Source organism: Marmota monax, unplaced genomic scaffold (assembly GCF_021218885.2).
Source record: "Marmota monax isolate L192 unplaced genomic scaffold, Marmota_monax_Labrador192_F-V1.1 WCK01_AAM20220418_F8-fsc00157, whole genome shotgun sequence".
Classification (NCBI taxonomy): domain Eukaryota; kingdom Metazoa; phylum Chordata; class Mammalia; order Rodentia; family Sciuridae; genus Marmota; species Marmota monax.
Window position 1 is genome coordinate 3,546,987 of NW_026694573.1, and position 13,960 is coordinate 3,560,946.

The following is a 13,960-nucleotide window of genomic DNA, read 5'->3' on the forward strand; positions in this document are numbered from 1 at the left end:
TTCCTCTTCACCCCGCCGGCTGGAAAACGTGGACTAAGGTACCACAGTTCCGGCGCCGGAAGAGAGTGAGTTGATGACAGGCCCAGGGGTTGAGGGAAACACCGACCCTGGAGCCGGCAAGGGGACAGGAATGCTCTCACTTCCAAGCACTTCACACAAAGGGCAAGCTGGACAGCAAGGCGGGTATCTGGGGCCTGGGCCCTCGGATCGGGGGCGACAGGAAGTGGTGCCGAGGGCCAGGATCTCGCCTCACAATTTAACCTTTGGATCACGTCACCGCCTGGTGAGGGCGTCTGAGCAAGGCGAGGTATGTCACTGTACAGAGAAATGAAGTGTAGGGGGGCCGCCCTGGGAAAATCCCTAAAGGGAGCCGGAGAAAGGATGCCTGGAGCCTCCGCCAAGTGTAAGGCGGGACTAGGGCTAACACCTGAAGCTGCAAAGGACAGGCCCTGAAGGCTGGCGGAATTTCTTAAGGGGAAGAGCCTCTGAAAAGCCACTGTTCGCAGTACGCCGGGGCTTCCGGGCGGGGCTCAGGGAAAGGGGCGGAGCTTCCGGAAAACGCGTCACGTTAGCATAAGGATTGGACAAGGGGGAGGGACCATCGGAAACCCGGACTGCGAATGGCGGGGGCGGGCTTAAATCTGGTGGCTGGGGCCTCTAGGAACCCAAGTCTGGGAAAGGGAAGGGAAGGGCGGGGCCTCGGGATTCCAGACCTGAGACAGCTAGGGCGGGGTTTGAGGCGGTCGGGCCGCCGCCTCCCCTTCTCCCTACCACGGCGGCGACCGAGGAACTCGACACGCACCGGTCGCGCTCCTGGCCCAGCAGAAGCCGAAGCTACAGCCCGCGCCGGGCCGGGGCCATGGGCGCCCCGCGCCGCCGGGGTCATGAGGACGGAGGCGGAGGCGGCGGGGTCGCAGCTCGAGCCCGGTCAGTGCCTCTGTGAGGGCCAAGCCCTCACCCTGGGGACCAAGGGGGACACCGCCCTAGCGCAGCGCAGGGTCTGGCCGCGCGACCTTGGGCCGACTGTCGTCCCAGCCCAGGCTGTGTGGAGCTTGGAGCGAAACCTGGCCAGGTGGACTCTCGCGCCTCGCCTCCCTCCCCCACACTTGTGTTCATTTGTGTTTTACTGATACTCCCAGGGCTAGGACCCCAGTTACTTCTGATAGCGGTCAGAAGCGAAAGGTCCTATTGGAGCTGCCTTGGGAGGTCCCTTCTCCACGGGGGAACTGTCGGAACTGAGACCAATAAGGGGAGGCAGCTGCCCGAGAGAGTGTCTGTCCAGCAATGGGAAGGCCCTTTTCCCTGGCTCCCAGACTCAACGACCTGTCTTTTTCACTGTGGTTCATTCTGCTTTGAGGAAGCTAGAATCCCTTTGATTGTCCAAGAATGGGAGTAAGGAGGTAGCCATGATTCCTGCTTTGCTTAAGATACAGACAAGGCTGATGTTAGTAAACAAGTGAGATGCCAACTTAGGAGAGAGGTCAAGAGTATGGGGGACCCAGAGCCTAAGATGTTAGGGAACGTTGGCACATCACACCCAGGGACTGGTCTTTTTTTTGTGATTGCAGCATGGAATAGAATCTGAACATTACACTGGAGTTTACATCTCTAGTCTTCCAATTATCTAACTTTGTGGTCTTTACTGAGATACTTTCTTTCCTGAGTCTTAGTGGGGTAATGGCTCACATTCATAGGGAGCTTTCTTGCCGCAGGCATTTTGCTAAATTGTTTATATGTGGTGCCTCATTACTCCTCATAGCAACTGGGTAAAATAGGCCACCACTGTTGTTTGCCCTTTTGTAAAGGCACAGACTGAGGTCCAGAGGGGTTAAGTGACCAAGGACAGTAGACAGCCTTTATTTCTTAGTGACAGCCAACAACTTAAAGCCAGACCAGGGCCTTCCAGGCAGACTCTAGGTCTCAGGTGGGGTTGTCTCTTGACTCCAGGCATCAATATCTGGCAGCTGCTTTGGTTTCTGAAAGCTAAAGCTGTTATCAGGACAAATGTCAAGGCCTTGCCTTACCCTTATCACCCCCTACAGGAACATCTTCATATGGGCTGACCTGCCTGTGCCAAGACTAGGATGGCCATTTGGAGATGTTTTGCTCCATGGGGCTCCAGGATCAAGGGGTTCCAGGGCTCAGGGCAAGAAGAGGAAGAGCAACTGAGTCTCCCAGGGTCCAAGAAAGCAAGTATCCTGTACCACATTTTATAGCTGGGCACAAGATGGCCCAGCTAGTCAATGCCAGAGCTCAGGCCACAGAGTAAGAAGCGAGTCTTCAACAAAGGACTGTAGTCTGGAAACCTGGGGCAGGGGCACTACAATAACAAGTAGGCTTGGGCGTCTCAAAGAGTAAGGCCTTTTTGGAAAACTTGTATTCACCAAACATGTTTGAGGGCTGGGAGAAAGCAATTCAACTCTGTTCTTACCTGACACCACAGAATTCTCTGTCCAGGGGGAAAATAGATGCCATCTCAAGGACTCCACATTGACAGACCTTGGGGGGTACAGGAAACAGAAATTTGGACTTTCAGACTAAAGGTTATACCAGAGCAGAGGCTGGAGAATAATCAGCCTGAATAAACAAAAACAGAAAGGCTGTTATAGTCACAGGGGTTCTGAAAAGGGAAGATACTGGTATATCATTATAACACCACATCCTGCAGAGAACTCCCTCTCTAGCCAGTCTGTTGTGTGGAACTGTTTTAGAATATAAGTCTCTGGAGATCAGGATTTGGGTCTTTTTTTTTTTTTAATATTTATTTTTTAGTTCTCGGCAGACACAACATCTTTGTTTGTATGTGGTACTGAGGATCGAACCCGGGCCGCACGCATGCCAGGCGAGCGCGCTACGGCTTGAGCCACATCCCCAGCCCCAAGGATTTGGGTCTTTTTAGTCACATTTTTGTGCCAAGAGCCTTGTACACAGCAAATGCTTAATAAATCCGTTTTTTTTTTTTTTTTTTCCCAGTAAGTACTAACTTAGAGTTGTTATTAAGCATCAGATACCAGGTACTGGGAAAACAGCAAACAAGAAGAGCAGGTTCCTTGCTATCTTAGTCCATTTGTGTTGCTATAACAAAATATTGAGACTGAGTAGTTTATAAACAATAGAAATTTATTTTCTTATAGTTCTTGAGACTGGGAAGTCCATGATGAAGGTGCTAGCAGGCTCAGTGTCTGATAGGCCCATTCCTCATAAATAGCTCTGTCTTGGTGTCCTCACATGGCAGGAAGGGAAGAAAAGGGGACGAATGCTGTGTCCTCACATAACAGGTCAGAAGGGTTGAGGGAGATATAAGCTAGTTCCCTCTGACCCTTTTATAAGGCACTAATCCACTCATTGTGTACCCAAAGTCCTCGCCTCTTGATACCATCACAGTGTTTTTTGGGGGGGACACATTCAGACCATAGTATCTGCCTTAAGAAGCTTATAGTCCAGTGGGGCAACAGTAGCTTCTTTTGTTGTTACTAAGCACTCAAAGAAACAGGATGTCATTAATGGGGCCCCTTACCCCTCAAAGGTATAATCAGGAAAAACCTCTTAGGAGATTCTGAGCTGGGACTTAAATGACAACAGCACCGGGGGAAGAGATTTCCAGACAGGGTACCAGACATACAGAGGCCCTGGGGTAGAATGAAATCTGCTGAGTTTACAGATCAAACAGTGTACAGGTCAGGGTTGAGGTAAGTCTAGTGGGCCAAGATTGGGTCCTGCTAAGAGGTGAGAATTTTATTCTAAGAGCAATGGAAAGTTGGATGAGATTCATTAGTCTGCTGTATGCAGAGACAGAATGTGAGTAGAATTTGGGTCAAAGGACAGGTAGGACTGAATCCATGGCAGTGGTACAAGACAAATATGTGAGGGCCTTGAATGAAGGCCTTGGTTCTTTTACGAGGCACCTGGGGAAGAGGACAAAGCCTCAGTCATGCCTGGGTTCAGTGTACCAGTCCCTGGCTGAGAGGCAGGGTTCTATGCATACTGTTGCCTTGAGTGGTACCCTGTAGGCTACATCTGCAATGATTCATTTCATAGAGGAATAAGCAGGCACAGAGAAGTCAGGTGGCTCAACAAGCAGGTTGTCTTCCTCACCTATGCCATCCTGCCTTTACTGGCCTTATTGCACACCCTTCAAGGTAAAGCGTGGCCAGTAGCAATCACAGGTCTCCTTCTCCTGGGAACATACAAACAGTCTACCAGGACCCAGACACAGACAAAGCATCATTCAAGAGTTGCATCTTAAAGCATGAACTCAGGAGTAAACATAAGGGATAGGACACAGACAGCCTAAGATTGGAAAAGGCCCTAGAAGCAGTGGCCTCTGAGCCAAGCCCTAGAAGCTAGAGAATGTTAGTCATAAGAGTGTAGGAGCTTGGAAGGGTCATGACAAACTCCACTGCTGGTGGGTGGCCTTCCTGAGTGGCACATGCAGAGGAACAGGAAGTGGGGCTGGCATGTCTGGCAGGCTCTGCACAGAACCAGTCATGTGACCCAGGAGGCTCCAGAAACCCCTTCAAAATGGCGAAGTAGATGGGCTGGATTTCCATATACTGAATAGATATCATGAGAGAGTACTGAGCAGTGACCAGGATAGAGAACTTTCTTTTTAGGATTTTTTGGGGGGTGGTAGTGTAGTGCTGGAATTGAACAAAGGGCCTTATGCATGCTAGTGTTCTATCACTGAGCTATATCCCCAGCCCCCACCCCCCACCCCCAGTTCTTTAGACTCTGAACTTCATCCAGATTCATGGGCTAGCCAAGTGGGAAGGTCCTAAATGCCATGTGTGCCAGCTTGCCCTCACCTCAGGGCCTCAGCACATGATGTTCCCTGTCTGCCTGTGCTCCCTGATTGTCACATCTTTGAGGCACACCATTTTCCTAGATTAGTCTGCTGATTGTCTTTTTTATTTGTTATTGCTGTCTGCCAAGACAGGGACCTTGCCTATGTCACTCACCACTTTACTATAGTACAGATGCCAAGCACTTAATCAGGTTCTTGGAAAATATTTGTCAACTGAATGACCAAATCAGACCAAAGTCCCCACTTTAGGGTTGGCCAAACTCAGTTTAGTAAGAGGAAGTCCATTGTCTAGCTCACAGCCAGCCAGTGGTAGAGTCAGGACTAGAATGCCTAGGTCAGGCCTTTTTTTTGCTTCATCTCACAACCTGGCAAGGACAAACTGTGAGGTTGCTCAGTGACAGTGTTAGAGAAGCTTTCAGAAGCAGTCCACATATACAGCTTATTCAGCAGTCCCCTTCTTACTGACTTTCATGTGTTGGTTGTCCTAGTGCCTTTGGAATCAGGTAAGCCTCCTGGTGTCCCACGAATTTGTATCTGCTAGGTACCTCCCATTTGCCATCTGGTCTGAAAGCAGGAAGTAAAACAGCCCTACTCCTGCCTCAGAGATCCTCCCCAAAGAAGGGCTGTGAGGGAGAGACATGGGATGATGTGAGTATACATGGTGGGGGCCAGGTCTTAAAGGGGCAGTACCTTAGAAAAGAGAGGTTCAGGGGCAGAAGTTAGCTCTTCAGAAGCCAGGAGCATCTAGGCAGAAGAACCGCGTGTGCCAAGGACCCCAGGTAAGAGGGATTATGACAGTTACAGGTTCTGCCTGAAGGACAGCTTTATGATGGGGAAGAAGCTGAAGGTGCTAGGATAATAGCCACAGAGAAATTATCCTAAGAGACATGGGAACCAATTCACTGGAAGATTTTGAGTAGGGCTAACCTGCTGTGGCTGGTGTTTGGGGGAGATCACTGGTATTGTAAGAATGAAGGACTGTGGGAAATCTTCTGAGCCCCCACAGGATCTAGGTAGGAGGTGATGACTGTGTCTCCACAGGGAATGGTAGTAGAGTTAAAACCTTCCTCTGTTCCATGCAGGGGACTTTGTGCAGCTGCCTGTGCCCATCATCCAGCAGCTCTACCACTGGGACTGCGGCCTAGCCTGCTCTAGGATGGTGCTTCGGTGAGTGGAGGGGCCTACGCCCTCCCTATTCACCAACTACTATGGTTTGAGGGAGACATGGGAAGACACCTGGGTGGGATTCATCTTCTCTGTGACCACCTTTGGCTGAGGTTGTAAGAAGCCTATCTTCCATTTGGTCCCTGTCCTGTTTACAAAAGTGAGCAAAGGGTGGATCAGGTCACCCAGATCTCTACTCTGGTAATGCCTAGGAATTTGGGATGGCCAGAGATGTTCCAGGGGCCTTCGCCTAGCCCACAGAGCAGCCCATAACTGGTATAGGGAACCCTCTATGCTCCTAACCTCAGGCTTCTGGGAGTCTGCTGAGCTGAGGCTGAATGAATATTATAGGACCCTTGACAATCAGAACCAGAAGAGACAATCTATAGCCATCTTCTTGTACAAGAGTTTTCAGTCAGCTGCCTGGAACCCTAGATCTGCCTCTCCCTTATCTGTTTCAGTTTTACATTCTGAAATTGTGGGAAAGATAGGATTCAACAAAAGGTTCAGTGCCTAACACTTTGAAAACCACTGATTTGCAGGCTGTGGGTATAGCTCAGATGTAGAGCACTTGCCTAGCATGAGTGAGGCCTTTGGTTTGATGGCCAGTACCACCAAAAATAACCTTTACAAAACAAAGCACTAATGTGATACAAAGGCCTAGAATCAATATAGCCATAGAGGATAGTAACTTGCCCAAGATCACACAGCCTGCAAGAGACACAAGAAGCAAAATCTAGGTCCTTGACTCCAGAGCCAGAACAGTGCCCCAGGTAGCCTTAGCCCTGATAGTCTTCAGGTTGTGTTCAGGCAGCATGTGGGCAGGTATAGGGTTTCATGATAAAGGACAGAGCCTTCTGGGGAGCAGAAACAACAGTTGCTATAGACCCAGTAATGGAGTATGACCTGTGACCTAGTTCCACCTTGAAGCTGAGCTTCTTGGCCTCTCTGCTTGTAGATACCTGGGCCAGCTGGACGATGGAGAGTTTGAGAGTGCCCTGCAGGAGCTGCGCCTAACCAGAAGTATCTGGACCATTGATCTGGCCTACTTGATGCGCCACTTTGGTGTGAGGCACCGCTTCTGTACCCAGACCCTGGGCGTCGACAAGGGTTATAAAAACCAGGTAAGCCACCACATCTGGATGGGCCTTCTCATTTGAGGCCACATAGAGGCATAGGCCACCCAGTTGTAGTAGTTAGAAGAGAGAGCTGTCAAGGCCTGGATATCTGGTGGGACATAGGTGTGCAGAGACCAGGGACAGTGGCAGATGGGCTATAGAAAGGATTTACCAGCCACATTGAGCAGGTGACCATGAGGTCCAGCCTGCGTGGAGTACCTAATCACTGAGTCCTGGCTCCTGCCTACCTTCTATGACACTCAGAGGATGTGCAGAGGAGCATTTACCTTCCTTCATTCTTCCCTACTGTCCTCCAGCACAAGGCCTGCCCAGGGCCTCCAAGAACATCACTCTGATTTCATGTAACCCTCATTTGCCCATTTTCTTCCTTCTCACCAGGGCAGCCAGTTCTAAGCTGAGTAATTGGTATTCTTGAAGAAAAACGAATATTGTCTTTCCTTTTTTCCTATTGAAAGTAATGCCAACATTGACAGCTGAGCCCACACGTCAGTGTATTCTGTTTCCCTGCAAAGTTAAAGCCTTTCTTACAAAAGTTCGTGGCCCAGACTCCAAAACATGGCAGAGCGAAGTCAGTGCTGGCTAGTTAGCAAAAGGGCTGTGACATGGTGGCAGTTGCCAATCAACTTAACTTTCCTTTGAACCTTCTTGGTCAAAGGAAGAAGGCTAATGAATCTAGTCTGGTTGAGGCAGAGAAAGAGGCTTAAGAACAGGGTCTTTTTAGCCTCCCCCATGGAGGCTCTGGTTACCTTAAGGTACTTGCACCAAACAAAGGCTGCTCCATGAACCATGCCTGGATAAGCTGAGCTATGGCTCAGCCTCAGACCCCACCTTACCCTTTTGCTTTGAGCTCTTGCTTATGCCTGCCATAGGGTGACCATTCTTCCCCAGGGAGCTGGCTGAGCCCAGCTGCCCACCCATCTTGATAATGCCTCTGGTCCTGTGTACTCCCTGGCCTGGGACAGACTGGGTGTGCTGCATGTGCAGCCTGCCCCACAACGGAGCTTCTCTGCCCTCCCACATCCCCTCCTTCTATAACACGCTCTTTGCTTTAACCATATGGAGTGAGAGTAGCCAAGTGGACTGCCCTTCTCTCTTTAGTCCTTTTACAGGAAGCACTTTGATACAGAGGAAACCCGGGTGAACCAGCTGTTTGCAGAAGCTAAGGCCTGCAAGGTGCTTGTGGAAAAATGGTGAGTCCTTCTCACTCCACCATGGCCAGTTACCTCTGGTGAGGTTGGTAGTGAGGGAGATCTCAGGATAGTGTTTGGGAAAGGCTGGGGTTCTAGAGTTAGGCAGAACTAGTATCTCCTACCTGGGCAGTAATTTTCCCCTCTGTGCTTTGTTTTTTCCATCCTTAAAATGGGGGTCAGTGGAGCTATATATCCTAGACTCTGGTCTGGAGTGGATCCTGAGCAGGTACTGGAGGGAAAAGTGAGTGATACAGGCTGTGATCAGCTCTTGGACTGTTCATAGGATAATGGCATGAAACAAAACATAGAAGCCCTAAAAAAGGAAGGACCGCTGAGTAATGTGGTGGCAGGGCGATTGACAGTGGACAGGGACAGGAGCAGGGAAGGCCACATGTATAGACTGTCTAGGAAGCTTGTTCCCCTGCTGTGACCTTACATGGACCTCTCCCTTCTCATCCATGTGTGGGGGTGGGCTGGATTCAAGCAGACCCTGGGGGCAACTTGCCCAGATGTGGGTAGCATTCTCCAGACTTGCTTAGAGGCTATACTTCCATTCTTCTCAGGTTTACTCTTTCTTTATAAAATTATGTTTTTATTATTAACCACCTGATAATTTGGAAAATGGGAAGATAAATCTCTACTTATCCTCTGGCCACATGACTGCCTGATGGAAGTAAAGGCAGCAAACGTTTTTTAGGGCACTTGATAGGCACTGTTTTATTGAGCGGGGAAGCTGTTGCCGCCCCATTTCTCAGGAGGAAAATGAGGCTGGGAGAGACCTACCAGTGCACGGTTCCCCCAGCATTTTGGCTATGCTGTGATCTGAACCCAGCATTTCTACACTCATAATTCTACAGAGCTGCAACTTTTCGATCTAGCATGTTCCTGCTTTTCTCCCATAGCTGAAATTCCCCTCCTCTTGTACACACCAGTAGGAACTCTGCCAGCTATTTTGTTTCAGAGACTAAATGGAAAAATGGCATGTTTCACCGGCCAAGGCAGCAAACCAAACTGCCACGTGACTCAGCTGAGGCTAGAGTTGGGCCAGACCTCGTGGTGCTGATGCTGCCACTCCTGAGGAGCTGATTAATGAAGGAGGGCCCCGAGTGGTGAGCAGCCCCTTCAGAAAATTTCTGGGAGCCCTTGGCTTAAGGGCCCCAAGCCCCTTCTGTCCCTTCTGGGTTTTTGTTTAGATTTGCTGTCTGCTGGAAGACACAGAATGGGGCCACTTCTATGAGTCTGCCTATGGCACAGCTCCAGACATTGTGCTTACAGAGTTAACTTATAGCATTCCCCTATAAGTGCTTTCTGAGTGATTCCTTCTGCCACAGAAGCCTTGGAAAAAGGGGAAAATAGCCCTTTTAGAAAAACAATTGGTTTTGAATGTGGCCAAGCCAGGCTCTGCTCGGATTTGGGGAATTAAATTGGGCTAGTAATTTCCCATGTAAACCACATAGGATTTGTGGGAAAGTAGAAATGGGGACTTGGCAAAATATCTACCATACCAGGAGTGAGGTTCCATAAACTGTTTAGTGGCCCTCAGTTGTGCCCATCTGGAATTGACCTTCTGACTTCCCTTCCTGAAGGGCCAGCTGGTCCTTGTATTCTCTCAGAACTCTGCTAACAACATACACACACTGGTCCTGTGTAGGCCCTGTGCCTAACCTGGGCCAATATGATAAGCAAGGATGTTCCATGTACAAGAAATTCAGGGCAGAGGGAAGACAAGTCAGGTCCCCAAGTTTCGTAACATAGGGTAACGGGGATGTAAGCAGGGATCTATCCAGTTGAGATGGGGAATAGAGCCCATTGGCACCAACTGATTCCCTTCTGCCCACAGCACAGTGAGTGTGCAGGACATCCAGGCGCATCTGGCACAGGGCCATGTAGCCATCGTGCTCGTGAACTCAGGGGTGCTACACTGCGACCTGTGCTCTAGCCCCGTCAAGTACTGCTGCTTTGCACCCAGTGGCCATCGCTGCTTCTGCCGTACCCCTGAATACCAGGGCCACTTCATTGTTCTGCGTGGTTACAACAGGGCCACCGGCTGTATTTTCTACAACAACCCAGCCTATGCTGACCGTGAGTGCTGGGGTCAGGGTGGGCCAAGGCGGTATGCATTCTCTGTCCCCTATGCCCGGCTCCCACAACTTCCTCCTATCCAGCCTGGTATGACCACAATCTCCCTTGCTGCCTTTTCCCCAAGGCCTCTACTACTCCTGGGCTCTTGTCATCGGGGCTACCCCTTTTACCATGTAAGCAAACTAGCCACAAACTTGCACCAGTGCTGGCCTCTGGCCACCCCACTTTTCCACTCCACTGCTCAGGTCCCTGCCTCAATAACTTATGTTGCGCAGGCTGCAGTCTCCACTCCATCCTTCCAGGACAACCAGTACACTTATTAGAAAGTCTGTCCAACCTCACCCTTGTTCCATGCTACCTACTACCCTCAGGGTACAGGGACAGACTTTCCTGACCTGTCCATGTGTCCTGGAGCATGTTTTTTCCTTTCTCTGGGCTTTGCTTTCTCCATTTGCTATACTGAGGAAGGGTCAGAGAAAGAGTTCATGAGGGCCAGTATAGGCAAGGAAGGCTTCCTGGGGGTGGAGGACTTGAGCCAAGAGGTGTGGCCCGGCAGATGGGATGTAGACCTCACCCAACTTCCCTGGGCACTGGTAGGTTGGTTGCTCTCTCCCCACCTACTGATCCCACTCTGCTCTCCCCACTCCCAGCAGGAATGTGCAGCACCAGTGTCAGTAACTTTGAGGAGGCCAGAACCAGCTACGGCACAGATGAGGACATCCTCTTTGTCTACCTGGACAGCTGACAGCAGGAGCCTGTTGTGCCCAGATCCTTGGACCCCAACCCCCAACTTTAGCCAGACCTTATCAGTATGCCCAAGTTGGGGGCTGCTGGGGCTGGAATGCAACACTGCAGCTTCAACCTGTCTGACAAGGCTCTGGGGAACTCTGGGAACTGGCGTAGCTGCTTTGTCAGCTAGTGCTATATGTTGTCATTTACCCCAAGCATCTGGGGGCTCCTGAAGGCTTCTCCAGAGTTCTGAGGGGAGTCTTCCCCAGGATGACAAGCCTAACTCCAACAATGCCCATTGGAAGTCTAGCTTCAAGGATGCCCTTGTTGCCTTCTAGCCAGACCCAAGGTGAGGGGAGAGGCCTGAGGCAGTCTTCCCATAGACCTTAGGACTGAGTCTTGGAGAGAGAAGTCACTTGATCTGATGCTACTCATCAGGACAGCATCTGCATGTTTGGAAGGTGTAGCTGAATTCAAGTCCCTAGAGCTGGAGCACTCCAAACCCAATCTTCTGGAAGTGCTACAGAGCCCCCTGTAACCCATGGTAGATGCCATTACTACCACCTCCTGCCTTCCAGTGGGCCCAAGTATCTGACTGGTTATGAGGCCACTGGCCCCTATCATGCAGTGTAGACACCTCATAGCCATTTGGCTCTGTAGGGAGGAAGGCCCTAGGGAGTGTGCTGGGCACCAGCAGAGAGTGTACCCCAGGAATAAACAGCTACCTGGATCCCAAAGAGCCCTCCTCACCCATGAGGCCTCCTGACACCAGCCTAAATCCCAAAAGGAGGGACCATTTGTCCTCTGGGTGTGGGCAACCCCAGGTCTGTCGGAGCTAGGTGGTAGAGCCTCTACTTGTGAAGCAACGGGCAGGGGACAGTCTGTAGTCTCCAACCCACACTGGTTTTCATGCCAGGACCTTTTGCACAGAATGTTGGATCTCTTCTGTCTTGACAGAGAATGGTGATGACTGCCCAGGATCACACAGCACAGCAAGTAGCATTGACTGGAGCTGGTTTCTTCCTTCATTATTTCCTTCTTTCCTCCCCTCACCCCTTTTTAAATTTTTGTTGTTGTTGGGAGCAGAGGTGTTTTTTTAATTGAAATTTAAGTTTTTACTTTTGCTGGGTGATTATCACCTTTAAGTAAGAATAATAGTGAGATTGCAGGTACTTTGGAACCACTAACACCTCTTTTTTTCAGAGGGCAGGTAAGCCAGCCAGATTTCTTTTTTAAAGTCTGAGCACCAGGCCCCTTGCCTCACTTGAGGAGGAAGTTGGCCCAGGACAGTAGTAGAGCTGGGTCTTGAACTCAAGAGCCCTTCATGGCTGCCTCTGGCAAAAAGACAGGGATACCCTGACAGCCCCACCATCCCTGCACTCCTAGGGCTTGGTCTTCCAGTGCCCAAGGTGTGACGTGGTGGCAGCTGCTTCTCAGGTGTGACATGGTGGCAGCTGCTTCTCCCACACCGACTCTAGCTGGCCCCTCCCTCACCATGGTAGTTCTGAGGGGTGGAGGAAGAGTCTGCTTACCAGTTCTGTGAGACCACCCAGCCACCTTGCTCCTTAACACCAGACAGCTTTGGGCCGAGAGGGTAGCACTATTGGCAAGGCAGCCATCCTGGGTTTCAGAGACTGGTGTTGGCTTTAGTCTGGTCTCATTTCTATTGCCTTAATGCTGGGTGTCCCAAGGTCCTAGGGAACTCTGGCTCCAAGCTCAGGAGTACCATACACAGCAGCTGTGGGGTATGGGTGTCCTCAGGAGAGGTTTAGGTAAAATTGTGGTGAGAATAGCTGAATGAAGGAAACCGATGGGAAGAAGTTAAGTTTTCATGATGACTGCATATGAATGAGGAATAGCACACATGGTGGTGAGCTGTTATGGGGATTAGCCTTCACAGAAAGTGATCACAGCACCTCATCCATCCGGGACATGCTCAGTCTCTGGGCTCAGACAATGGCTTCTCAGGGTAAGTCACATGTTAGAGGTCACCTGTCTGTAAGATTAACAAGTTGTTTGTCCCCAAGACCAGTCTCTCTGAGGAAGGTCACGGAGGCAGGACATCAGCTACACTGTGTTGCATTCTTGCACAAGTCATGACATTGGGGCTGAGAAAAGAGCCTGGACATCAGGGACGTTGCCCACAGCACGTGGCACCCACAATTGCCCAGCCTGTTCTCATGCTTCAGCCCAATGCAGCTTCTGAAGCCAATGGAACAGTAGGCAGCTTTGTTCACTCTAGCTGCAGGGGGACGAAAGGGATCTTTTGCATTGCAGAGATTTTTATACATAAATATATTTTGTTTGTAATGAGCCATTCTCAATAAACACTATTCTCACTGCACAGTGGTGACAGCCCTTGGCTGGCCTTTCTGAGAAGCTGTGTTAATCTGCAGAATTCCTGTCTCCAACCCTCCCTGTACCCTCCATTTCCAGCCTCCACTTATTGGCCAGATAGTGGGTTCTTCTAGGATTCATTTAATAATTTCATTTTAAAATTCCACTTCTGAAAAGGGAAGTGTTTGGTAAATCTGGCATCCTCAGAGCTGTCCTAGGCCCTTGAAGGGGCTGATGGAGCCATAGCCAGCTTTTTCAATATGCCCAGGTCTCCTACCTAATGCCTTTCCTGACTGCTATTTGTCCCTCCCACCCCTCACATTGAAAAGATATATTAATAGACATCCTGACCAAGATCTTGGGCTCTTTGTTTCAAACCGCAGAGCAGCCCTGTACTCACACTTTCATTTGAGCTGACCATTTAAGGAAGCAGTATGAGCTATCATCTATGGGGTACCTAACTAGAATATGCCAGGCAGCATACCAGGTAGACAATGGTAGTGAGCTTGCTCTTT

The 13,960-nt window shown here is 50.1% G+C and overlaps 1 protein-coding gene across 5 annotated transcripts; it reads left to right on the forward strand.

The window, feature by feature from the left end:
* Nucleotides 1-18: 18 nt before the first annotated feature.
* Gucd1 (guanylyl cyclase domain containing 1) lies at nt 19-13,452 on the forward strand. 5 transcript variants are annotated; one of them, XM_058571788.1, is made up of 7 exons: nt 19-307; nt 2,043-2,189; nt 5,887-5,971; nt 6,927-7,092; nt 8,206-8,297; nt 10,138-10,379; nt 11,033-13,452. In XM_058571788.1, the coding sequence occupies exons 2-7, from the start codon at nt 2,099-2,101 to the stop codon at nt 11,122-11,124; spliced, it is 768 nt and encodes a 255-aa protein (XP_058427771.1). In that variant the 5' UTR covers nt 19-307; nt 2,043-2,098; the 3' UTR covers nt 11,125-13,452. The 5 variants fall into 5 exon arrangements, with proteins under 5 accessions (XP_058427771.1, XP_058427772.1, XP_046277109.1 ...); XM_046421151.2 differs by lacking the exon at nt 19-307 and adding an exon at nt 814-927; XM_058571789.1 differs by lacking the exon at nt 2,043-2,189 and having other exon boundaries at nt 23-307.
* Nucleotides 13,453-13,960: the final 508 nt, after the last annotated feature.